Source organism: Malania oleifera, chromosome 10 (assembly GCF_029873635.1).
Source record: "Malania oleifera isolate guangnan ecotype guangnan chromosome 10, ASM2987363v1, whole genome shotgun sequence".
NCBI classification, from domain to species: Eukaryota; Viridiplantae; Streptophyta; class Magnoliopsida; order Santalales; family Ximeniaceae; genus Malania; species Malania oleifera.
Window position 1 is genome coordinate 32,136,301 of NC_080426.1, and position 27,572 is coordinate 32,163,872.

Consider the following 27,572-nt stretch of genomic DNA (forward strand, 5'->3'; position numbering starts at 1 on the left):
AATTTCATGATAGTTATTACAACTTTAAATATAGCCTTTATTATTGTATAAAAGAACTAACATATTTTTCCTCCATTCTTTTGGCATTGTCTTGGTTTTTAAAATAATGTTGAATAGATTAGTCAACCAAATAATTCCTTAACCCCTTAAACATTTCCAAACTTCAATTAAAATTTTATCTAATCTACAAATTTCCTATTTTTCATCTTTTTTAATGCGATCGTAACTTCAACAACTCTAATTTTGCAAATTAATCTTCTATTTTTAGTCTTCTCATTTGTCACTTCCAATTTTGTAATTATATGAAGTGGAAGATAAATTATGTTAGTATTTGCATTTTAATGAATTGGATGGCTTAGGATAACCCAATTGAAGCTTTTGCATGAGCATTTTCACTAACTACTATTTAGATTTGTTGCATGTGTAATAAAATATTATTCAAATGGAAGCTTATTGATCCAATAAATTGTCATGGGTTGGATTTTGTACAAAAGGAAGGACCACCCTACTGATCCAATAAGAGGTGAAACTCTTCCCCCACTTCATCCTCCACTCCCTGCAACTGTGAATGCAAAACTAATAAGTATAGATTAAGCAAATTCAAGAAGTTCCCTAATGTTTGATTCAATTCCTCGCATGCCTGAGCATGTTACATGGTCGGTGTTTGATTAAATTGGACCACTGGAGAATATTTTGGCATCAACACGTTGCATTTGCATTTCCGCATCCCATGTTTGAGAGAGTTCTTGAATTTTAATGTGTGAAGTACAATACAAAATTATATTAAATTTTATCCAAATCTAAAATTTGAAATCCTTGTTTCCAAACACAACTAATGATATTCCAACTGGTGGAATTTGAAACTTCATATTTGCCTTTTACCTTAGACAGGCGCAGAGAATGAATAGGGGGAGGGGTAAAAAAAAAAGACAAAAAAGAATAGGGTAATAGAAGAAAGAAGATCCAAACAAAGTCCCAACACCAACCCGCAGGTTGTAATAGCATAGTTCATCATTCTTCCCTAGAAGGTGAGAAAATAAATTATTTAATATCATAAGCTTATGCCTTGATAGATCAATCCTTGGTTTACGTTCCCACTACCTCAACTGCTAGACATGGGAACACTCTGAAGAACACGAAAAAAAGTCTGTGCTCCCCGAAAACCACAGGCTACCAAGCAAAAACAGCTGCAAGTTTTGAGGTATTAATTTGCAGTGATGAATCTACCTCTTCTTTTTTCCACCTTTCCCAGATTTGGAAGCTCCAGCAGCATTTGAGGTGGATGCAGGCTCCTGTTTCTTGGTCCTCCCTGGGTGTCTGGGTACCAACTCAGCAACATGAGTCATCAACTGTTTTCCTGCAGTATAATCGCATTGAAGTTTAACAAATAGATGAAGATAGAAGAGATATGATATTGCAACTTGAATAACTGTCCACCATCTCTGTTCTATAGGCCCTACACCAAGCATGTACGACAGCTGAACAACTGGAACTGTTGGCAATATAACATATGCGCGCGCGCATGGATCCAAGACCACCAGAGGATTGTTTGTATCAAGGCATAGAGGAAATTTTGTATTGAGATCCAAAATCCATCATCCACAACCCAGCTGAGCAACAATAATTATCCACACAGCTCAATTGAGTGACAGGGGAATGCACCCATGGGCTCTATTCCAGAACGTTACATGCTAAATGAGAAGCGTGGGGAAGCGGTGGCAGATGAGAATTTCATATAAGGGTTTAGTCCTCCTATCATTTAGTCATGTTCATTACTCATTTATTTATATATTTATATATAAGATTTGTTTATTTATTCATTTATTTATTTTTAAAATTTACACTTTCCCTTGGGTAAAGCTTCTTGATTCGACAAAATCACTAATCTGCTCAATCACCCAAAAAACAAAACAGAACCCAAAGACAATAACTCAAAACCGCCAAATAATTTTCATTACTTAATTATATGAAGGGAGAGAAAAAAGAAGAAGCAATAGTCAAGGATGACTCATAGGTAGTCTCATTCTGATTTTAAAAATAAATCTGGCTTAGAAATTTAACTAAAAAAAAATGCCAACATTGCTCACACAATTTTAATATATGCAGTTGCTTGATTGATAAATGTGTAGCTCGAAATCTCACATGTTGGCCAAAGGCAGGCCAGACTATTTACTATAAGTTTGGCCACATAATGTTGACATCCAAAAGCTCAATGATGATCTCAAACAGATTTTCATGAGACAAGCTCACCTTTCCTTAATCAATATATGCAGAAATGGGATGGGTGCTCAATATGTTTCAGATATTGCTTTCTTTGGCATTTATTTTCACAAAAGATCCCTATAAAATTTATGGTTTGTTACTGATGGATCACCACTTTACCTAAAATTTTCTACCTAAAATTTTCACAAGCTTTTTTTTTTTTTTATTGAATAAGAAGATAATTTATTAAGAAGTAGTACAAGGAGCATAAGAAATCCTTCTCAAAATATACCCAAAAAAAAAAATTAGTCAAAACAGCACACCCAACCTATCACACTGTAAATCAGAAAAAGAAAACCCCTTCAAACATCCAGCAGCGAAAGTCCACAAGGAAGCCAGATACTGAATCCTATCCCAAAGCATAATCAAAGGCATCCTCCCCCTGTGAAAATACGAGCATTCTGCTCCAACCAAATTCCCCACGAAACTACAAAAACCACACACCTCCACAACACCAAAGCAACTTTACCCCTTCCAAAACCTGAAAAAGAGATGATCAACAAATCCTCCTCTGACTTCAGACACAACCACTCTCTCCAAATAAGCCAAAAAGATTATTCCACTCTCCAAGAAAAGGAGCAATGAAGGAACATGTCACGAGCTGTTCAGGGCATTATGCTTGCCTGTGACCGCTTATCTCGTGTGCTTGGGATGGGTTTCCATCATGTAAATACTAGTGTAGGGTTATTTTCTACTAGTAGAGTCTTTGTAAGCCAAATAAGGCAGTATGACTCCTCGGTCACTTTGATGTTTCCTAGTGCCAGGATGATAATTACATAAAAACCTCTTTAGGGGAGGGTGAGTGTTCATCAATCATTATAAAACTCACTAGCAATTGTCAACGTGCTTAGCCTACTTGCCTCCTTCACTAAGTACACCATGTCAACGGAGGATTTGTTAATGAATTACGTTTGCTTCAATGTTTACTGCTTGCTTGCCACGACTTTCATGAATTGATTATTGTTTCCGCTGCTATCTGAATGAATGTTAATGAGAGTGCTTCGTGGATGAATGTTGGTAAAAGATAGGCTGGCTAGTTAAGCAAGAGTGCTTTAGCTAGCGCCGCACGGCCCTTCACAACGGTGTGAAAAGAGGCGAACCGTGACACCAACCAATCACACTGTAAATCAAGGGGAAAAAAAAAAACCTTTAAAACATCCAGCAACCAAAGCCCTCAAGGAATCCAGATACTGAATCCTATCCCAAAGCATAATCGAAGACATCCTCTTCCCGTGGAAATATGAGCATTCTGCTCCAACCAAATTCCCCACTAAACTGCAAAAACCGCATACCTCCACAATACAAAGCATCTATACCACTTCCAAAACCTGAAAAAGAGAAAATCAACAAAATCCTCCACTGACTTCAAATGCATCCACTCTCTCCAAATAAGCCAAAAGGTATTATTCCACTCTCCAAGAAAAGGAGCAATGAAGGAATATGTGAGAAGCATATTCCAAATTTTCAGAACAAAGAGAACAAACATTTGGAGATAAAGCCTCGAAAGGCCTCCTACTCTGCAACAAATTGTTAGTGTTAACTGAACAATCAATCAAACGAAAAAGTTAATCTTAGAGGGAACTTTAGCCTTCCAAATAGATTCATGGAGTGGGGAAGAAAGATTTTATTGGTTAAATGCTCAAGAAAAGATTTACAAGAATACCCCCCAGATGAATAAAGAATCCAGGAATGTAGTCCTTTTGGAAGAAGCCTGCCGTTTGACAAACTTAATAAGGAGGCAAACGCTCCAACACCTCCCTATCATTAAGAGCCCTACAAAAATGGATATCCTAATAGAAACCAGCCCCATTAGAAATAATGAATGAAGAAATAGATTCTTTGTGCCAAGAGGACAATCTATACAAACGGCAAAAAGATGAGCAAAGCGAAGAACCCCCCTCCCAAAAAAAACTAAAATGTCTTCCCAAAACTGAATACAATACCTTCCCACAATAAAATTCGTAAAAGGAATGAAAAAGAGGGATATAACTGTGGAATACCCTTCCAAGGAAAACATCCCAACCCCAAATTAGCATCCCACCCATTATCCTACAAGCCAAACGTACTTTTAATAACTTTGCACTGAAGGCAAGGCTCCTGGGAAAACACCACCACCATTTACAAATTTAATCAATTTTCTTATTAAACATCTTATCAAGAGCCAACACTCCCCCCCCCCCCCCCCCGGGCAGCCCTTTTTAGACCTACAAAGAACCTCCCAACTAACCAAATGATATTTGTTCTCCCCCACCCCTGACCAAGAAAGTCTCTCATGATCCTCTCAATATTACTGGCTACCCTCATAGGTATTCTAAAGATTGACAAAAAATATAGAGGAATACATCAATACAAGCAAAACAAGCCTGAATAAGGGTAATACACCCACCTAGAGAAAATATAGCACCCTTCCAACCATCCAACCTCTTAGACACCTTCTCCGCCACAGGATCACCTAAAAGCATAAGGGTAAATACAAAATACAGCACCCTTCAAACCATCCAACCTCTTAGACACCTTCTCCACCACAGGATCACCAAAAAGCTTAAGCTTTTAGGGATTGTCTGGAACCGCTTATGTAGAGAAGTGCTCTTCAAAAAAAAAGTGCTGAATTGGATAAATGCTGAAAGCTATAAGTGGTGTTTGTGTTTAAAATAAGTGATATTTGGATACTTGCTTTTATTATAGGGTACTAAATGATTATTTTTAAACATATTTTAAACTAAAAATATTAATATTTTAACTTAACAATTTAATTAATCATTATTTTAATTTTTCTAATTAAAATTTAAATATTTACTATAAAAAATTATATAAGATTATTATTTTTAATTAATAATAACTTTATTATTAATGTATATTTATAATATATTACTATCATATAAAATTATGAAAAAAATAAAATTATTAATTAAATTAAAAATATTAATTTATTTAATGTTAACTTAAATTAATAAGTAGTTCTTTTTCAATCCAGAATTGAATTATACTAGCTAATATGCATTTTTAATATATTTTTATTAAAAATATTTATATTTATATAATTAAAAATTAAAATTAAAATTATATTATTTTTATAATTAAAATTTAAATATATTATTATATTATATAAATTTTATAATTACAATTTAAATATTTTCTATTAACTAAAATAATATAATATTATTTATTAGTTAACTATAACCTTGTTATTAATATATATTTATAAAATAAGATTATCACATTAATTTATGTTAGAAATAATATTAATAAATAAATTAAAATTTTAGTTTATTTAATGTTAACTTAATCTAATAGATTGTTCTTTTTATTCATTCCAGAATTTAATTATATTTTATTAATAATTAATAAGCTATCATGCATAATAAATAATATTTGATTAATTTTTAATTAAATATTTAATTAATGATTATTTTAACTGTTATTTTTAATTAAATATTTTTATTGAGTAAAAATAATATAATATTATTTTTTGATTAACAATAATCTTGTTCTTAATTTATATTTATAACATGATTATCATATTAATTTATTTTAAAATAATACTATTAATTAAATCAGTATTTTTAATTTTTAATATTAGTTTAAATTAAGAGATGATTTTTCTTCTTCATTCCAAAATTGAATTATGTTTCATTAATAATTAATACATATTATAATACATAATAAAATAATATAAGATTATCTTCCAATGTATTTTTTAAATTATAAAATAGCCACTAAATTTTCTTCTATTTACAAAATTGACCCTGCCTATGAATAGTGCCACTTATAAGTGACTAAAAAGCTATTTTAGATTGCTTATCAAAGCTCACCTAAATAGTTCTCAAAAATGTTATTTTAAAAAAGCCCTTATGCAAAATAAGTGTTTGTTGTAATGCAAGTCAAGCACCACTTTTTTGTAAGAGTGCTTATTTTAAGTGATAAGTGCTATAAGCACTTTCTTTTTTAAGTGCTCCTAAATGGGGGCCAAGTGATGATCCAACAAAGTATATCAAGCCTCAATACTTCACACATGCAGTTCAACTGCACATGGAGAGGTAACAAATCATGAATAACATCTTTATAGGGATCTAGCCACAAAGCACCAGCATAGCCGAGGCCAAGTCCAATGCACGTGCTCCGCAATTTTTGGCTGGTAGTTGCATCTGATGTGGGTAGTTGAGTTCAAAAATTAAAATAGGACCGAATTCAGGGTTATTTTTTAGTGTAATATTGTGTAGTTATGGGAAGCTTGTGCTGCTTTTGGATGGTTGTTGCTTTTGACATGAATAATTGAGTTCAAGAAGGGCAGAAATTTTTTTCGATAGTATATAGTGATAGTTCTTGAAGATAATTTGATGTGGGTAGCTGAATTTAAAATGGAAAGAAGTACAAAAATATTTTAGTGTAATTTTGTATGTACTCAAGGGAACATTTTGGGAATTGAAAAACAATACCTCATTTATTGGAGAATCCCCTTTCTCAGTAGTACAAATAAGACAATGTTAAGCAAGCATACAAAAACATGGTGTAGAAACAATAAACAAGGCATACATGACTATATACCGTGCTTTACCAAAAGGCTAACTACAACATTTGTTACCTTGCTAACGAAATGTAATCAAACATAATGAATGCAAGTTAGCCGCTTGATTTTCATGTTTTCATCAATGAGAATGTTATATATTTGTTTTCATACATTTCCAACCACATCATCGCTAACGCGGAACAGTGGAATAAGCTACTCAGTGTGGAGCAACGACAATGTATCAGCAGCCCAAAAAATCACATCTTTACCTCAGTACAATTGAGTTGCAATTGACCTATGCTGACATTGCAATTAGGTAGCAGTGTATCACGTGTAATACTTTAGTTCTGATAGAAAATGGGGGGTTTGGAAGGCACTTGGAGGGATATGCTGCAAAATGTAACTCAAGCCGTTCATGAAAGCTCAAAACATTCTCGTTAAAGAGAAGAATAATGTTCGCAAGGTAGGGTTATCAATTGGGCTGCCCAACGCTGTGGTAGCGAAACATTCAACAACCCATAGGGAGTGTCGCAACCATAAGGAAGTGACAATACAATATGATTCATTATCACATTCTCACTAAAGCACGCTAGAGAAGCTGAAGCGGTTGGAGAGTAGTAGTTGTATGTTGAATCGCTCTCTATTTCTTTCTTCCAATGTGAGAACCAAAAAGATGGCGAAAGGGATGTGTTCAAACCGTCGCTTCTCCTTGGTGAGCCTCTGATGCCGTTTCACCCGAAAGTCCCCTGCACCTAACTGAATTTCTGTTAAACCACTTGCTGTCGCGTCACGGATTAGAACCACATTGCACACGGAAGGTGGTGTGAGAAAGGTGTTGCGAGTGCTTCTAGACAGCTCATTAAGTGTTTATAGAAGGCTCACCTCTGAATAGTCCTCCAACCATGCATCCATGCCAATAGTGTAATAGGCCTGCTGGTGGGTTCCATGATATAAAAGATGTACACTGATTAAGCGCTGGGCCAAGTTTAGTCATTGGTTAGAAAACCTTCTCAAAGGGCTTTGTTTTGAAAGGTTAACAAATGATAAGGTTCTCTTCGTGTTTTTATATTTAAATATTAGAATATGATGACTGTAGCAAAATGTCTGGATTTGGCTATATTTTAGTCCCAACAACAACCAGTTCACCTCCCTGCCTTTCTATCCATTCTCCATATGGCGTTCTTAATTCCTTGTGTACTCCCAAATTGGTATTGAGCTTAGCTTCGAGTTTTGCCTTTAATGTCGGCGGTCCCCACATTCCTCCGCACCATCCCATGCACCCCACATGGGCTGCGGACATACGTTGTGGTTCAGTCTTATTTTGCTAGGCGTTCAGTTTTTTTGTTTCCGTCTTGCCCCTCAACTTTCTTTTTGTCCTTATGTGTTTTGTCCCGCACGTCTCCCCCCCCAGGCGCTTGCGCCGCGACGCCTAATAGGGCTTGCCCTCTCTCTCCACCATACTAGTTCCTCTTGTCTTTCCTGTACTCTTAACCTACACCTCAATCTTATACGCGTACCGTTCTCACTACATTTCCCGATATTTGAGCCTGTATCAGGCGTGTGTAGGTTGCGGATTAGCCTCACGTCATACTATGCACATCGCTTTTTATGAGTGGCTTTTTGTTACGTATTTCGAAGTGTAGTGGTGTGGTAGTACCATTCCTTCTATAGGGTAACGGACCGACTATTGAAGCGCGTAGGGTTGGAGCGAAGTCTTTCGTTATAGCTTATTCTAGCTAGGGAGGGGTCACCCGCTCTCCCAAATTTCAATGGGGGACAACAAGAGACATGCTGACAGCTGCTCATGATCAAGCTTTGCAAGCCTCCCCTTCCATTGTGATACGATACGGTCATGGTTAGAGAGATTTGAAGTCTCCTCTCCCTCATCTATAAATATAGGTTCTCATTTTCCTGATCACTAACCGGTGCTGGCTCGGTAGTATTTATGCGCACTGGACCAAATTCGACTCCAGAATGTGGTTGGTCTTCCCGAAATTTACCAGCGTGCATGTTTTAGTAGGTGCACCAGGGGGACTTTTTGGTTGGATCCTTGAAAACTTCTGGAAAAACTTTTGGATGGTTCATAATGGTAATTATCCGAACCGGAAGACCAAACCGAAACGAGAATAAACTGTTAAACTGAGGATAAAAACCGTCGGTTGCGGGTTGGTACGGTTCAAAATCTAGGAAACAATTTGCGTGTGGTTTGGTATTGGCTAAAAACGATACCAAATGACCCCTACTAATAACAAGTAAAATTCAAGTGAGTTTAAGTTCGGTTAGAATTCCATCCTGGTAAATCATGTAATAAGTATGCTTTGCCTATGATACAGCTGGAGGGCTCAGCTACCCTCACCGTTTGCTGCATTAGTTTGGAAAGGGTAGAAGTGTAATTACCCCCCAACAATTTCATTAATAGCAATAAATGAGCATGTGTCAGCCAATCAAGACATCACCAAAATAAGAAGGCCGACAGGACTCTTCCATCTAATTAACTAAAACTGTTTTGGAGTTCGCTCTAAATTGGTGGCTACTTTAATAATGCACCCAAGATGAACTAGTTATTTTGAGATTCGCTCAGACCCTCCAATGTCAGGGGAGGGACCATGTAATTTGTAATTGGGACAGGTGTCGAGCAATCCTGCTTCTTTTTCTTCTCCTTTTATGAATCTAATACCTGCTTCGTTATCTGTTTGGGTTTGGGTGGTGTAGGATGCCTTTTTGAGGGGTGTGGGATTCGTGTTTAGGTGTCTTGGACGTGAGTCGTACGCGCAACTAGCTCTTCATTTGTGTTGTTTTTCTTATGATGTCTTTGATGTTATTCTTCTTTTCGGTGGGTATAAGAGGTCCTTTGTTGTGAATCTATGTTCCTTGTTTTCCTTGGAGTATGAGGACTCACCGTGTGCTGCGTGCTTGCAGATGCGTTGAACGTAGTGTGAGATTTTGAGACTTTTGTGATGGGAGAGCTGTCTTAGTGTCCTGGGGTGCAACAAGTGGCCATCAGGCGTGGCCCTTACGTGCGGTCCCATTTGAGGGGTGCCGATGACAGTTGTTTCGGTATTACGAGCACAGTGTGTGGAGGCAAACATGAGTTGAGGTATATTGAAAACAAGTCAGGAGAAGTGAGCGCGTTGAGGGCACTTGAGACCAAACTGTGTAACCTGGGCAGACAACGGCGGTGCACACCAAGGTGTTGGTTGGGCAACATTATAAAGGAGAAAGGCGTGCCAACAGAGATTGAGGCCGCGTGAAGAAAGGATAAAACCCCAAAGACGAAAATTTATATGGAGTGTATCAAATTCTTGTAGAGAGACTGAAGAAACTTGAAAAATCACTCAAGTGTGAAATCCCTAGAGGAACGGCAAGATAGCTTGAGGCATTCAGTAAGAGGATCGAAACAGTTGGAGCTCTTTGAAAGCAGGCTAGCAACAATGAGGGCATATTGTCATATTTTCGTCCAACGGGGAGAGCCTAGTAGCTTGAGGGCCTCTACGGGAGCTAACGGATAAATTTTTTCCATGGCAAAGGGATGTCAAGGCGTCCATAATGCTGTGAAAGGAAGAGAAGATTTGAAGGTAGAGGGCAATGTCAAAGGCGGTGGGCCCAGAGGGGCTAAGGATATACATATGAGTAATCACTGGAAAGTGAATGCAGTGGCAATAGCCGAGTAATGCCAGTTGCAGATCAGTAAAGATTTCCGGATGAAGGTATTACCGGAACCTAAAGTTTTGAGGTGTAGCGAGGTGCAAAGGAAGTGGAGCAATTCTTGGTGATATTGAATAGCACATTACGTGTACGAGTGGATGTTAGAAGTGAGAAAGAGTAAATATGGCACCGGTATCCTGGGTGGGGGATGCAAATTGGTGGGGAGGTGGAGAACCAAATGGAAAGATATTCTAGCACAGATAGATTGTGGTCATTACAGTAGGAGGGATTGTTTGAAATACGGGCGTGAAGATCCAGATTCTATCCAAATAGAATGTGGGAGTAAGGAAGTACAATAGCATACAGGCAATAGTAATGGCCTTGCAAAAGACCGGGCTCAATTCTAAGGGACGTTAGTGTACGGGAATTACACCCAGAACCGTGATGTTGGACGTATCGACTGACCGAATAGGATAGATTGCATTGTTTGCGAGGTTGAAGAGGTAGACAGGCAAAGGAAGAGAACTACGCCGGCAAGGTTACTGGGTGATCTCTCTTCTGCCCTCCGAGGCTGAACGGTTTGATGATTTCAGACACAATGGAAAGGAACGAATTCCTTACGTTCACCAATAATATTCTACGGCAGGTGTAAAGTGTAGAGCGCCCAAAAATGGGGGAGGGGATCAGGGGGAGACAAATAGTTCTTGAACGATAAAGAGCGCCCAGAATAGGGGATGGAACGGGGCGGAAGAACGGAGGTGGAGAGCGCTCGAGTGCACGAAATTCCAGTTATTCGTTGCAGTAGGGTCGAATGAGTGGCAGAGTGCCATGAACGTAAAGGCTTTGAATGCTAAAGTCCTTCGAGGGGAAACAGAAACCTGACAAACCAACCCCGAAGAACAACCGAATTGGTGGGAGATTGCAGATTTGGGGGGCAAATTGAGCGCAAGTAGTAATAAAAAGTTCAGAGAAAGGGATGAATATACGTTGATCTACCATTGTAGAGAAAGAAAATATAAGGCCATGATTGATTACAGGGGGGCTCACAGGACTTCTATTGCCGATTCGAAGCTAGAAGGGTTAGAAGTGCAACAGTGAAAGGATGTGGGCAAGTGTTAAAAGCAGTGAATTCTCAGCGTTACCACGGTGGGGTGGCACCCTAAAGTGGGATGCCAAAAATGGGGGTCTCATGGTCTGGTCTGGAACAATAGATGATGTACACGTGGGCACCCTATGATACGACATTGAATGGTATGATGTGGAGGGGGATGAATTTTTTTTTAGTAAAGCGGTTGACACGCCTCACTGTGATCATCAGCTGCGGTTGTTTGTGATAATGGATTACACCTTGTGCAGTGTCCCGCAAGCACACAAACAATTTCGATGGAGAGAGAAAGTTGTTTTCAGCCATCATTCAAACGAAGGAGTAAAAAGGGGGCATAGAGAGCCTGAGACTGGGAAGAGGAAGTGGGTGGGGGTGGAGGAGATGTGGAGAAATATTCTTTCGGTCGTTCTACCGATAGTCGGCAGAAGATGCAACGATAGGAAAAATATGCAGTTGAGACTAACGAAGAGTTTTAGAAGAGTTCAAGGAAGGAGTGATCAAGGAAGCTACCTAGGTTTTCCACCTCGATCGCAAGATTGACCACGAAAATGAAGCTTTTGGCGGAAGTAAACGCATGCAAGACGGTGCTCCCTTATCGGAATGGCCGCCGGGTGAGCGAACTTAGAAGACTAAGAATGAGGTAATCGCAGTAGGGTTCATCCGTCCTCAAAAGCACCTGTTTGGGGCACGTGTTCGTTTCAGTGAAGAAACCCAAGATGGTGTGTGCGCTGGGGGTGTAGATTATCGGGCTCTTCATAAGGACGGTTACAAACAAGTATTCCTATTCCGGTGATTGTGCTATTTGAAACAGTTCACGTACACTAGATTATTATTCACTAATCGAAAGTATCACAAGTCGAAGTTGTAGAGGGAGATGAACGGAAGAAAGGAACCACTTGTGTTCACCACGGTTATGGGAGCATTTTTGACTTCATTTGTCTGCTTGGGGCGTTAACAAATGCACCGCTACCTTTTGTTATCTAGAATCAGGGTTTTGGAATTACCTGATCAGTTTGTGGTGTTACCTGAATGAAATTAAGGTTCAGCGCTCTACTTAGAAGCATAAAGACATCTTCGGAAGGTTTTCAGAAAACTTCAAAGAAAATCATATAGTAAAAGGTGGAAAAGAGTGTGTTCGCGCAAAGCGTATTAAATTCTTGGGCATATCTTGAGGAGAGCCAGACAGATCCGAGTGGTAGCAAATAGAACCACAAGGAGTGGGTAGTAAGTACCTTAATACCGTTTATGAGAACTTGGATCTTCTGGGTCTAACCAACTACATCGAAAGGTTATCGGGTACTCTATACAAGTTGTATTGTTAACAAATTACTGAGGAAGGGGATACCATGGGAGTGGCAGAAGAGTGCCATCAGCATGCGTTTGAATAAAGAAAAAGATGTAGTGAGAGCTGTCTAAGCCTCCTGATGTGACAAATGCTTGCTTCCACCTTCTCTTCCTCCACCAGCCCAGCCAATGAACTAGAAAGTGTGTTGTTGACCCTATGCATGAGACGTCGTTGCAATGATCTTGGGACCTTCTGTGTTGAAGGGACTGACTTATCGAAGTGTTGATTTCTTAATTGTTCGTGCGGCTGTCATTTGTGTTGAATGGCTTAAATGCTTTAATGAAAAAGGGATGGACTGGACGCTGGGCTGTTCCACTTGGGTGCTCATGCGCCTTGGAGATATCCCGATTCTCAAGTCCAGTATTAGCTAGTGGGAAATAGAAACGTTACTTAAAACTAGCTAAAAAGTAACGATGTAGATTTAGAGTAGTGGAATGGCTACGTTGTGTGCGCGAACGGCACCTATTTAAGAGTTCGATATAGTACACAGAAGCGGGGGGAGAAAGACACCAATGTGTTTCTTGGAATACCACGGGGCACCAAAAGGTGTTTGAAGGACGGAATAAACCTACGCATATTAGATCATTAAGGCCTGATAAGGTCAGCTAAAGGACTCGGGCGGAGCCCGAAAAGTGCGTGTGGGGTCTGTTCTTCTCCCCAAGCTCCAATTCGTGTTCACTGGTCGCGGGTGGTAATCCCTTCGTGGTCGCTGTGTACGGACAACGAGACAACACCTGATTTGCTCTCCCTCTTCTTCCTCTGTCTCCCTGGATATTCCCTATCTCTGCAGTTATATGAGAGCTATCGTGTAGAACCAGGAAAATGAAGATCTCCTTTTTTACGTCCCTTTTGAATGAAGGAGCTGAAAGCAACTTCCTTATCTCACTCGAATATGTGAGGCATGCGGGAAACTGCAACAAGGTGTACTCCCTTATACAAGACTCAGATCCGCAGGGATGACTGGATGAGCGTTGTCACTTTAAGAAAATCATCCCACAAACCACTCCAATATCATCAAATGGGTGCACGGGACAATGTGAATCAATGTCAAGCATGACCCATTGGCATGCCACTTTATTGGTGGCCACCCCCCACCCGTGTGGGTTTACGCTTTGGAATTTCAGCTTGAACTTGCCCCATCCTTATCTACTGATTCTAACGGGAAGCTTCCAGGAATCGGCCATATGATTTCTGGGGATGGCCATGTCTCATGAGTGGCTGATTTGTTGTCCGATCAAAAGTAGATCAACGTTTTAGTCATTAATCCCTCTGCTTGAGCCTTGTATTAATACTTGGGCCTAATTTGCCCCCAAAATTCTAAAGATCCCACCATATTCGGTTTGTGTTGGGGTGTTGTCAGGATTGCGGTTATCACCTCGAAGGACCTGTTAAGGCATTCAATAGCCTACGTAGGCGCACTTGCCACTCGATGCGGAAGCAAGAGAAATACCTGAGATCGAAATCGGACGTCCCACCCCACGTGTTGCCACACTTGTGAACTCCAGCTATTCGTGGGCGATCTGTTTATTCTTTCGCAATGACTATTGTTGCTCCTATCCCTTCCTCTACCATTGGTGGGCTTTATACACTTTTTACTTGGGTCAGGGGAGGGGGGGAGCATTATTGTGTGAACGTAGGGAAAGTACGGGGTTGTCCCAGAATGTCTGAAAAATAAGTCCAACGCGGTTCGAGGCAGGCAGCGTGGTTGGTGGGTGGAGGGGGGGGGGGAGAAGAGAGTAAGAAGATTCTGATGAGAAGAGGAGCACTGCACTTCTTACCGGAGTTGTATGTTCGTCCTGGGCCATGTGTCTTCAACCCCGAGAAAAAGACGGAAATAAATTGAGAACGAGTGTCTATCCGATTTTCTGTGGGTCATTGTCTATTCATGTCCACATCAGATGGTTGGTTATCCGCGTACATAAACTACTTATGTGAGGCGGTTGTGGGCAATTCCATTTACCTTTAGAACTGTGCTATGTACTCCCATTTTTCTAGAGATAGAATGGATCTTCGCGACGCGCGGTTTCCAGAGCTCGACCTTCGGAGTTTTAGTGATGCACATCTTATGTGGTTGTTGTATATATTCCATTAGTCCACTCCTGAGTTAAATTTAACTATAAAAATTTTTAATAAGTGCATGAATATGATAAGCTAGGCTGTCAGCTACCTCAGCTCGTTTGACTGCATTTGTTTGGAAAAGGTAATAGTTGTAATTACACCACAATTTAATTTTTTTTTTCTTTTTTAATTAGCACATATTAAGAGCTCTTTCAGTCCACTCCAGACATCACCAAAAAAGAAAGGAACGCCACCTTCCATCCGAATTATCTAAATTGGGTCGTGCTCGCTTCTAACTTGGTGCTACTTTAATTAATGAACAAGACTGAACTAGTATATTTGAGAGGATTTTTTATTTAAGAGCTCAAGTTAGGGAGAGCAGTTGAAAATTTTGTAATGGGGAAAAAGGGGGAAAAGAAAGGGGGGAGAGAGCAATGGGAGAGCAATACTGCTATAATTGTATTCTCTAGGGATTTAGAATAAATATATGATTATCTGTGTTATCATTTGTATGGTGATTCTCTTGTAGTTGAATAATACAAATAGTTCTTTTCATTGTGGTGTTTTGTTGTCTTGGATTGTGATGTCTCTGATTGTTATAGTCTTATTCGGTGTATAAGAATATATTGCTCGTGTGAAATCCTATTGTTCCTTGTTTTCCTTGAGTATTGAGACTCACCTGGTGCTCGTGCTTGCAGGCTTGAATGTGTGAGATTTGGCTGACTTGTCGAGGGAGAGCTCTCAACAAGTGCCACACGGCCCTTACTTGAGTCCCATTTTGGGGGTCCATGACAGTTGGTATTAGAGCACAGTGTGTGCGAGCACCATGAGTGATAATATGAGAAACAAGTCAGGAAAAGTGGAGCGCGTTGAGGCACTTGAGACAAAACTTGTAACCCTGGAGACAACGTGCGGTGAACTCCAAGGGTTGGTGGCAACATTGATAAAGGAGAAAGGCGTGCCAACAGAGCTTGAGGCCGCTGAAGAAAACCCCAGAGAAAATCTCTATGGGGTATCAAAAGTTGTAGAGAGACTTGAAGAACTTGAAAAATTCATTCCACGTGTGAAATCCCTAGAGAAACGGCTAAGAGAGCTTGAGGCCTTCCAGAAGAGTATCGAACAGTTGGAAGCCTTTGAAAGCAGGCTAGAACATATTGAGGGCATATTGTCATCTCTTTCGTCCCAACGGGGAGAGCCAATAGAGCTTGAGGCCTCCTTACGGGAGCTAACGGATAATTTTGATTTCCTTGCAAAAGATGTCAAGGAGTCCATTACTGCTTTGAAGGAAGATTTGAAGGAGATGGGCAATGTCCAAAGTGCGGTGGCCCAGGTCTAAGGAATCTACAAGAGATCACTGTGAAAGTGAATGCAGTGGCACACATAGCCGAAAGGCCAGTTGCAGATCCAAGTAAGATTTCCGATTGAAGGTACCGGAACCTAAAAGTTTTGGAGGTACGCGAGGTGCAAAGGAGCTGGACAATTTCTTCTTTGATATGGAGCACCACTTCACGTGCTCACGAGTGGATGTAAAAGTGGACCGGGTAAATATGGCAACGGTATACCTGGTTGGAGATGCAAAATTGTGGTGGAGAACTAAATGGAATGATATTCAGCACAATAGATGTGTCATTAACACGTAGGAGGGATTGAAACGGGCGTTGAAGATCCAATTCTATCCAAAAAATGTGGAGTACATAGCAAAGTGCAAAGTAATGGAATTGCAACAGACCGGCTCAATAAGGAGTTATGTACGGGAATACCAAACCTTGATGTTGGACATTATAGACATGACCGAATCGGATAGACTGTTTCATTTTCTTCGAGGTTTGAAGACATGGCCAAGGAATGAACTACGTCGGCAAGGTATTGGTGATCTCTCTTCTGCCCACGCTGCTGCTGAACGGTTGGATGATTTTTCAGACAATTCTGGGAAACGAAATTTCCCTACGTTCACCAATAATAATTCCCGGCCCAGTAAAGGGTATAAGCCCACAAATGGGGGATGGGATAGGGAGACAAATAGTTCTTAGAAAGATAAAAGAGCGCCCACGAATAGGGAGTGGAGGGGGGTGGAGAGCGTCGAGTGCTGATCTCATGTTTTCTTTGCATGGGTCCGCATCGAGTGACAGAGTGCCCTGAACGTAAAACTTTGAATGCTTTAAAGGTCCTGCGAGGGGAAACTGAAACCCCGACAACAACCCTTGAAGATCAACCGAATATGGCGGGAGCATTGAGATTTTTGGGGGTATTAGAGCGCCAAGTAGTTAACAACAAGTCTCAAGAGAAGGGATTAATGTACGTTGATCTTCTTTTGAATGGAAAGAAAATCAAGGCCATGATTAATACAGGGATCACCCATAATTTCATTGCTGATTCTGAAGCTCAACGGTTAGAATTGCAAGTAGATAAGGATGTGGGCAAGTTAAAAGCAGTGAATTCTCAAGCGTTAACCACGGTGGGGGTGGCACCTAAAGTGGCATGCCAAATGGGGTCATGGTCTGGAATAATTGATTTCACCGTGGCACCCCTTGACGACTTTGATGTGGTATTGAGGATGGATTTTCTTAAAGTGACACGCTCAATGCCGATCCCAGCTGCGGATTGTCTTGTGATAATGGGAAGTACACCTTGTGCAGTCCCCGCAACCTACAACAATTTCGATGAGAGAAAGTTGCTTTCAGCCCTCCAATTCAAAAAGGAAGTAAAAAGGGGAGAATCTTCTTTCGTCGTTCTACCGATAGTCTCAGAAGATGCAGAGATAGGGAAATATCCGGTTGAGACTAAGGAAGTTTTAAAAGAGTTCAAGGAGGTGATCCCGGAACAGCTACCTAGGGTTTTACCACCTCGACGCAAGATTGACCACGAAATTGAGCTTTTGGCGGAAGTAAAGCCGCCAGCACGTGACCCTTATCGAATGGCGCCGCCGGAGTTAGCTGAACTTAGAAGGCAACTGAATGATCTAATTGCAGTAGGGTTCATCCGTCCTTCAAAAGCACCTTTTGGGGCCCGTGTTATTCCTGAAGAAACAAGATGGTAGTTTGCGCTTGTGTGTAGATTATCGGGCTCTTAATAAGATGACGGTTCACAACAAGTATCCCATTCCACTGATTGCTGATATTTTTAACCAGTTAAGTACACCTAGATATTTCACTAATCGAGATATCATCAAGTACGCGTTGTAGAGAGAGATGAACCGAAGACCACTTGTGTCACCCGGTATAGAGCATTTGAATTCCTTGTCATGCCTTTTGGGCTAACAAATGCACCCGCTACCTTTTGTTCTCTAATGAATCAGGTGTTTTGGGACTACCTTGATCAGTTTGTGGTTGTTTACCTTGATGACATAAATGGTTTTCAGCGCCTCCTTAGAAGAACATAAAGATCATCTTCGGAAGGTTTTTCAAAAACTCAAAGAAAATCAGTTATATGTAAAAGGGGAGAAGTGTGTTTTCGCTCAAAAGCGTATTAAATTCTTGGGGCATATCATTGAGGAGAGCCAGATACGAATGGGTTCAGCAAAACTAGAAACCATCAAGGAGTGGCGAGTACCTACATCCGTTAGAGAACTGCGATCTTTCTTGGGTCTAACCAACTACTATCGAAAGTTTATAGGGTACTCTATACAAGTTGTATTGTTAACAAATTTACTGAGGAAGGGGATACCATGGGAGTGGTCAGAAGAGTGCCAATCAGCATTCGTTGAATTAAAGGAAAAGATTGTAGGAGATCCTGTGCTAATCCTTCCTGATGTGACAAAGCTGCCTTTTCCCAACTATTCTCTTCTTCCCCCAGCCCCAGCCACTGAACTAGAAATTGTTGTTGTTGACAACCTTCTGCATTGATGACTCTGTCTGCAATGATCTCTTAGACTTCTTTGTTGACAGACTGCCTTCTCGAAATTGTTGGTTTCCTTAACTTTTGTTCGTGCGGATCTGCTTCATCTGTGTGGAATGGCTTTAAATTGCTTACATGAAAAACGGGATGGACTGGACGTCCGTGGCTTTTCATCCACTCGGGTTGCTCAATGCGCACTTGATGATATCCCGATCTCAAGTCCAATTTAGTGAAATATCTAACTGTACTTAACTAGTAAAAAATACCAGTAATTAGTGGAATGGGATACTTGTTGCGAACCGTCACCTTATTAAGAGCCCGATAATCTACACACAAGCGCAAACTACCATCTTGTTTCTTCTGGAATACCACGGGCCCCAAAAGGTGCTTTTGAAGGACGGATAAACCCTACTACAATTAGATCATTCAGTTGCCTTCTAAGTTCAGCTAACTCCGGCGGCGCCATTCGATAAGGGTCACGTGCTGGCGGCTTTACTTCTGCCAAAAGCTCAATTTCGTGGTCAATCTGTCGTCGAGGTGGTAAAACCCTAGGTAGCTGTTTAGGGATCATCTCCTTGAACTCTTCTAAAACTTCCTTAATCTCAACTGGATATTTCCCTATCTCTGCATCTTCTGAGACTATCGGTAGAACCACGAAAAAAGATTCTCCCCTTTTTACTCCCTTTTTGAATTGAAGGGCTGAAAGCAACTTCCTCTCATCGAAATTGTTGTAGGCTGCGGGAACTGCACAAGGTGTACTTCCCATTATCACAAGACAATCCGCAGGGATCGGCATTGAGCGTGTCACTTTAAGAAAATTCATCCCCAATACCACATCAAAGTCATCAAAGGGTGCCACGGTGAAATCAATTGTTCCAGACCATGACCCCATTGGCATGCCACTTTAGGTGCCACCCCCACCGTGGTTAACGCTTGAGAATTCACTGCTTTTAACTTGCCCACATCCTTATCTACTTGCAATTCTAACCGTTAAGCTTCAGAATCAGCAATGAAATTCTGGGTGGCCCCTGTATCAATCATGGCCTTGATTTTCTTTCCATTCAAAAGTAGATCAACGTATATTAATCCCTTCTCCTGAGACTTGTTATTAACTACTTGGCGCTCTAATGCCCCCAAAAATCTCAATGCTCCCACCATATTCGGTTGTTCTTCTGGGGTTGTTGTCAGGATTTCGGTTTCCCCTCGAAGGACCTTTAAGGCATTCAAAGCCTTACGTTCAGGGCACTCTGCCACTCGATGCGGACCCATGCAAAGAAAACATGAGATCGGCACTCGACGCTCTCCACCCCCCGTTCTTCCACCCCTCCACTCCCTATTCGTGGGCGCTCTTTTATCTTTCCAAGAACTATTTGTCTCCCTATCCCTTCCCCCATTTGTGGGCTTATACACTTTACTGGGCCGGGAATCATTATTGGTGAACGTAGGGAAATTTCGCTTCCCAGAATTGTCTGAAAAATCATCCAACCGTTCAGCAGCAGCGAGGGCAGAAGAGAGATCACCAGCACCTTACCGACGTAGTTCATTCCTTGGCCATGTCTTCAAACCCCGAAAAAAATGAAACAGTCTATCCGATTCGGTCATGTCTATAATGTCCAACATCAAGGTTTGGTATTCCCGTACATAACTCCTTATTGAGCCGGTCTGTTGCAATTCCATTACTTTGCACTTTGCTATGTACTCCACATTTTCTAGATAGAATTGGATCTTCAACGCCTGTTTCAACCCCTCCCACGTGTTAGTGACACATCTATTGTGTTGAATATCATTCCATTTAGTTCTCCACCACAATTTTGCATCCCCAACCAGGTATACCGTTGTCATATTTACCTGGTCCACTTCTACATCCACTCGTGAGCACATGAAGTGGCGCTCCATATTAAAGAAGAAATTGTCCAGCTCCTTTGCATCTCGCGTACCCCCAAAACTTTTAGGTTCCGGTACCTTCAATCGGAAATCCTCACTTGGATCTGCAACTGGCCTTCAGGCTATGTGTGCCACTACATTCACTTTCACAATGATCTCTTGTAGATCCCTCTAGACATGGGCCACCGCACTTTGGACATTGCCCATCTCCTTCAAATCTTCCTTCAAAGCAGTAATGGATTCCTTAACATCTTCTGCAAGGAAATCAAAATTATCCGTTAGCTCCCGTAAGGAAGCCTCAAGCTCTATTGGCTCTCTCCGTTGGGACGAAAGAGATGGCAATATGCCCTCAATATGTTCCAGCCTACTTTCAAAGGCTTCCAACTGTTCGATACTCTTCTAGAAGGCCTCAAGCTCTCTTGGCCGTTTCTCTAGGGATTTCACACGTGGAATGAATTTTTCAAGTTCTTCAAGTCTCTCTACAACTTTTGATACCCCATAGAGATTTTCTCTGGGGTTTTCTTCAACAGCCTCAAGCTCTGTTGGCACGCCTTTCTCCTTTATCAATGTTGCCACCAACCTTTGGAGTTCACCGCACGTTGTCTCCAGGGTTACAAGTTTTGTCTCAAGTGCCTCAATGCGCTTCACTTTTCCTGACTTGTTTCTCATATTATCACTCATGGTGCTCGCACACACTGTGCTCTAATACCAACTGTCACGGACCCCCAAAATAGGACTCAAGTAAGGGCCGTGTGGCACTCATTGAGAGCTCTCCCTCGACAAGTCAGCCAAATCTCACAAGTTCAAGCCTGCAAGCACGAGCACCAGGTGAGTCTCAATACTCCAGGAAAACAAGGAACAATAGGATTTCACACAAGCAATATATTCTTATACACCGAATAAGACTATAACAATCAGAGACATCACAATCCAAGGCAACAAAACACCACAATGAAAAGAACTACTTGTATTATTCAACTACAAGAGAATCACCATACAAACGATAACACGGACAGATGGTCAAACCGAATATTTTAATGGGATGCTGGAAGAATACTTGCGACATTTTGTGAACTCCAATCAGAAGAATTGGGTTACTTTACTAGACACAGCACAATTCTGTTTTAACTCTATTAAATCTTCTGCGACTAATAAAAGCCCTTTTGAGATTGTGACAGGTCAAAAATCGACTCTTCAGCACACTCTGGATGGTCCATACAAAGGAAATTGCCTGAAAGCATACCAATTCACGAAAAATTAGTTGCAAAACATCGAAATCACCCAAGCTCAATTAGAAAAAGCATCGAAGCGCATGAAGAAATGGGCTGACAAAGGGAGATGACCACAACAATTTGAAGTTGGATATCTGGTTCTTATAAAAGTGCCGCCGGAGTCATTTCGCTTTCTTCGCAGCAAGGATAAAAGGCTGTTACGCCGTTACGAAGATCCAATCAGAGTGATCGAGAAGGTGGGACATGCATCTTATCGGCTTGAGCAACCCGAGTGGATGAAAAGCCACAGACGTCCAGTCCATCCCGTGTTTCATGTAAGAAATTTAAAACCATTCCACACAGATGAAGCAAATCCGCACCGACAAAAGTTAAGGAGACCAACAATTTCCAGAAGACAGCCTGTCAACAAAGAAGTCCAAGAGATCATTGCAGACAGAGTCATCAATGCAGAAGGTCGTCAACAACAACAATTTCTAGTTCAGTGGCTGGGGCTGGGGGAAGAAGAGAATAGTTGGAAAAAGGCAAAAAACGTTCAGTATGTCATACAGAAGATTGAAGATTTCATAAATTCAAAGACAATGACATCAACTTCAACATTAGAAGAGTGAGAAGGCCTTCTACAACACATCGACGAGGACGTCAATAAAATGGGTAGGGGAGGATGTTAGGGAGTGACAATGTAATGGGGAAAAGGGGGAGAGAGATACTGCTATAATTATATTCTTCAGGGATTTAGAATGAATATATGATTATCTGTGTTATCGTTTATATGGTGATTCTCTTGTAGTTGAATAATACAAGTAGTTCTTTCCATTGTGGTGTTTTGTTGCCTTGGATTGTGATGTCTCTGATTGTTATAGTCTTATTCGGTGTATAAGAATATATTACTCGTGTGAAATCCTATTATTCCTTGTTTTCTTTGAGTATTGACTCACCTGGTGCTCGTGCTTGCAGGCTTGAACGTGCGAGATTTGGCTAACTTGTCGAGGGAGAGCTCTCAACGAGTGCCACACGGCCCTTACTTGAGTCCCATTTTGGGGGTCCATGACACTCAGCTTGAGTTTGAACACAGTTAAAAATTTACTGAACAAGGTTGATCATGGTACAGCTTGATTTTGCTCAGCTCATTTGCAGCAATAGCAAGGAAAGTGTAATTAACCTCAAAAATTTAATCAAATGAAAAAAAAAAAAAGGGCATTCCAACCAATCAAGACATCACAAAATTACATCCTCCGTTTTCTTCACTCACTGAAGACTTCCATTTTATAGGTTCATTGATGACCTCATTTTAGTAAAGCCATGTGATGACAAGAAGTAAGACCTTGGTAAGATCCTTGCTGAAAAATAATTAAGAAGAGTTGGGTTAAGAAATTGCGGGGTTAAGTTAGTACTTTATTATGTGCTTTTAGTATTATTTAGTATAGGACTATGTGTATTTGGGGGTTTGTAATATTTATGTAAAGTATGGGTTTGTTTGTAATTCATGTAGTTTTAGGGGTATGTGTGTAATTTTATGTGTTTAGGCTTTCTTAAAAATAGTGTGTAAAAGCCATGTTGTAAGTTAGTTATTGATGAGTGTGAATTGAAAGTGAAACATGAGTTCCCCCACTGGTACATCCTCTCTCCTCCCTTTCCCTTCCTTCCTCTCTTCTAATTTCTCCATGGCTGCAGAACCTTGATGCTGCCCCTGCATCACCATGTTTCCCATATCCACACATGGTTATTAAAATCGGCTCATAGGATCATATGATTATACGATCCAGATTCATCCAAACAATCTAAGTCACAACAAAAATTGGAATCAAGTAGAATCGTGGTAGAATAAAAAAACAATCAGTAGAATCGGAGAATCGTACAGATCCTACTCTGTTATCTGGATTTGGATTTTTTTTCCCTTCTTGGGCTTCAATAATGTGGCCCAATATATGTTATTATTTGCCCAAAGGCCCCAAAAGGTTTATGTTTGGTCCAAAGTCTTCTAAAACTAAGGGGCAAAATGGCTCCCAGCCTCCCATCAGTGAACAGATTCAGCAGAATCTACACCAGATTTCCCTGGAGTCCGACACCTCAGTCCTTTCACACCTCATTGAAATTCAGTAACCTGCACCTGAATTTCTCTCCTATTCGACAACCAGAGAGCCCTCCATTTGGTGACTGGTGTTTGATCAGCAGCAGCTAGCAGTCTTGCTGTTTGATCAACAGTTCTTTGGCATTCAACAACCAGAGTTCCTGGGGTTCGACAAAAACTCAGTCTTCAGTCATCTTCCTTCTTTGGCAATCAACAACAACAAATCAGTCCTCTTCCACACAGAGTTCTTGTTTGATCAGCAGCAGCCAAGAAAAGAGCCAAGCCAGCTGGCCCAGCAAAGCGGCAGAGGTATGCTTTGAAACAAATTTTTTGCTTTAAGACTCAATATTTAGCACTGTTTTTCTCCTCCTTTTCATGCTCTTCTTCTTTTTCTTCTTTTTATTGTTTGAACTTTTTATTGTATTTTTAACTTCTTATACTTACTAAGTTACCAACCAAGTTTTTTAGCCTCAACACTTGTCATAAAGTTCCACATATATAATTTTTTAAAATTTATTTTACATTGAAAGTAGAATCCTATGAATCTCGATCTGATTCTACGATTCGATCCTGCAGACCCCTCCAACGATCCCACTTAAAATCCCGATTCTAACAACCTTGCATCCACATGCATCTTTTTAGTATTCTAATAACATTAAATTTTAGTAATTCCGATGTGTTCCAAATCAGTTAAAACAAATGGATGTAGTAGTTTCCAACATGAATGAAGTAGCCCACCACTATATGAAAATGGTCCCAAGAGCACTGACTGACCCATTATTCAATAACTCCTGGTTTAATCTACTACTACATGAAAATGGGAGAAACTAAATGCTGAAAGAAAGAGACCAAATGCTTGGCTGCAGCACACACGTCCTACCCATTTGGCTACAGCAGTTTGAGGTCTCCTAATAACCAACCCCTTGGTTATCACCAAAGTGAAGATTTTATAACATGGTTACAGAAAACTGAAATTTATGGATTTTGAATCAGGATGAACACTCAGATGGATATTTGCCATAAAATCAGGATGAAAAGCCTCAACTCAGGATGGACCATAACAATTGCTACCAAAAAATCATAACCACCAGCAGAATGTTGGGGTTATCCCACATCGGTTGTAGAAGGAGCTGGTGGTCAGTTATTAAGTGTGAGGGAAAGCCTCACCCCATGAGCTAACTTTTGGAGTTGAGAAGACCTAAGACCGCCTAATACTGGTATTTGTTGGGTTTCCCTTCTTGTGGGGCCCATGCCTTGGAAAGGTGTTCTTTTATTATTTAGTTGGCTTCTCTAGGAAACATGGCAGCAGCATGTCTTGTATTTTCAAAGCCATGCGCAGCAGCAGCAGCCAGGAGTCCCTCCATTTCTGATTTTCCTTGTACAACACAACAGTGAGCCGACCCCCAGTTTTTCCTCTATTCTGATTTTCCCAGACAGCACCTCACCGTGCTCCTCACGCCTGTGCGGGTCTTCTCTGCTGCAGCAACCTGCTGCTGCTTTTCTCTTAGTGCGACTCCGATTGCGTATTATTATCAGCATATTGGGATTTCTCTGGTTGTGCTCCTTTGGTTGATTGTTTGGAGTCTTGCTTACAATATTTGGTGAGGTCTTTACATCTTACTGCATTTGTTATACACTTTTGTGTACTTGTAAGGCTTGGTGATAGTGGATTTGGACCGTCGTGTCCCGTGGACGTACCTCAATATTAGAGGGAATCACGTTAAATTTCTTGTATCTCATTTTTATTTATTATTTGCATTACACCATTGATTTACTTGAGAGAATCGTTCATATATATAATTTTTTCCCAACACAGAATGCATATGTGTGGACTGTGATTGAAGTTGGATAGCTAGGAATATCAAAATTACTTGCAAGACAAAACAGAATTAAAGTGTTTAATTAAAGGAACAGGTACTAAGTAGCAACAAACAGTTCCCCATCAAAATATATTGAATGAAATACAAGAATGGGGATTGCAATCTGATATTGGACAAGCGTCTGGAGCACAAAGGGGTAAAACCTTAAAGTTTCAATTCCCAAATCCTATTTCAAACTGAATCTAAAATTGTTTACGCCCCAATACATATACGAAAGACCTATACCAGTTTTCAAAATTAAAACAAGCATACTTTCCTGAAAAAACTTCTGAAAAACTAAACTAAATTAAAATTTCTTAAATGTCCTAAATGATGAAGAGGTTTCTTGGCTGGGCCCTCTCCCCACGATTTGGAAGCACCATGAACATTTGACAGACAAGATGAGAACGATTTGACGATGTTACAAAATGCAATCTCATGCAGAAAGTACAACAATATATTGAGGTGAGAGACACTAGCTTTTGTGTCTGATTACAAAATAATCTTAGCAGTATGAAAACAACAACTTACTGTAAGCAACTAAATCGCTCAAAAGAACTTTGAAACAGTACCTCGAACCGGCAACCATTGCAGTAAAATATAAAAAAGTAACTCGTCTTACTTGATGAAATGGCAGGATTGAACAAAGTCCCATCTTCCTTTTTCAGCAATACTCTCACTCTCCCTCTTTGCATGAAATCACGTGGATATGCCTTGTCAATCCTCGCACAGTGAACAAATCAAGTAAATAATTGTTAATTATATAATCACTAGTGCATTGAACATAAAAAATTTAAATTTATCAAATAGAACAAGACTCGACCAAAGAATATCGCATGAATCTACTGAGAACCAACCTCAATCGCGAACGGTAGCTTGAGATGACTGCAGCAATCCCCAATCTCAGCACATGTTGGATTTTCACACGCTTTGCTTGTGCTTATACGCCTTCCCTCCGCTAGGGTTTTCTTCGAATTTATGTAAACAGGATACAAGACAATCCACCTCTTTATGTTAGGGATCTCTCCATCCATTACTCCTTTCGAATTCCTAAACGATCACATACTTGCGAGGAGGTGCTGCAAGCCCCAATTATAAGAAACCCAATGCAAATAACGAAAATCATTTTGGGAAAAAAATGATTTAACTTTCTAGGGTGCATTTGTTTCACAGTTAATATATTTATATGACTTTGTTAATTATCTAATAATTTATTTTTATAATATTTATTTTAATTTTTTGAGGACATTGCTAATTCTTTTAAATCTGATTTTTTCAACTAAAAGATTATTGTTTTTGAAATAATATATGCTGAACATGATATTATAATGTGTTTTGTATATATTATTAGTTAAAAATTCACAATATTTTTTTGTTATGCAATAAATTATACAAAATTTTATTTGAGTTATTCTGCATACATTATTTAATTTAAACTTTAATCTTTTGGATTTTGTAAAATTTTATCTTTTTTAGATTTTATAAAAAAATTATTACTGATTATATTTAAAGAAAGTAGATCCACCAATTAACAACTTGAATTTCAAGAAATAGAGATGTCTTATCTTTTTTCTTTTTTTTTTTGGTATTTTTATTTTTATTTTTTTAAAATATATTTTTTTTTATATTTAGAGAAATAATTTCTAAATTTAATAATTTTTTAAATTATTTTCAAAATTAAAAAATCGTCCAAATTAATTCTAATGATAATAATTTGATGTTAAGTAAACTATATTAACTTAATATTTTAAATTTATTTATACAAAATGAATT

The 27,572-nt window shown here is 39.8% G+C and overlaps 2 protein-coding genes across 4 annotated transcripts in view; one reads left to right on the forward strand and one right to left on the reverse strand.

The window, feature by feature from the left end:
* Positions 1-970: 970 nt before the first annotated feature.
* LOC131165730 (signal recognition particle 19 kDa protein) lies at positions 971-26,959 on the reverse strand. 3 transcript variants are annotated; one of them, XM_058123752.1, is made up of 3 exons: positions 26,657-26,959; positions 26,422-26,512; positions 971-1,357 (listed from the first exon to the last, which is right to left on the reverse strand). In XM_058123752.1, the coding sequence occupies exons 1-3, from the start codon at positions 26,831-26,833 to the stop codon at positions 1,224-1,226; spliced, it is 402 nt and encodes a 133-aa protein (XP_057979735.1). In that variant the 5' UTR covers positions 26,834-26,959; the 3' UTR covers positions 971-1,223. The 3 variants fall into 3 exon arrangements, with proteins under 3 accessions (XP_057979735.1, XP_057979734.1, XP_057979733.1); XM_058123751.1 differs by having other exon boundaries at positions 26,422-26,521; positions 26,657-26,934; XM_058123750.1 differs by having other exon boundaries at positions 26,422-26,522; positions 26,646-26,934.
* LOC131165728 (ricin-like) overlaps positions 21,593-27,572 on the forward strand; it is a 630,504-nt gene continuing 624,524 nt past the window's right edge. The window contains exon 1 of the mRNA XM_058123747.1: positions 21,593-21,709. The gene's annotated coding sequence lies outside the window, so the exon portion shown is untranslated. The remainder of the gene's footprint in view (positions 21,710-27,572) is intronic.

What these genes read in the sequence shown, in the direction of transcription:
- LOC131165730 (XM_058123750.1), bottom strand. Translation starts at nt 26,833, where the DNA reads ATGGATGGAGAGATCCCTAACATAAAGAGGTGGATTGTCTTGTATCCT. An exon ending in GCGATTGAGGTTGGTTCTCA is followed by an intron (nt 26,523 to 26,645) that starts GTAGATTCATGC and finishes TCACTGTGCGAG; the next exon opens with GATTGACAAGGCATATCCAC. An exon ending in CAATCCTGCCATTTCATCAA is followed by an intron (nt 1,358 to 26,421) that starts GTAAGACGAGTT and finishes ATTATACTGCAG; the next exon opens with GAAAACAGTTGATGACTCAT.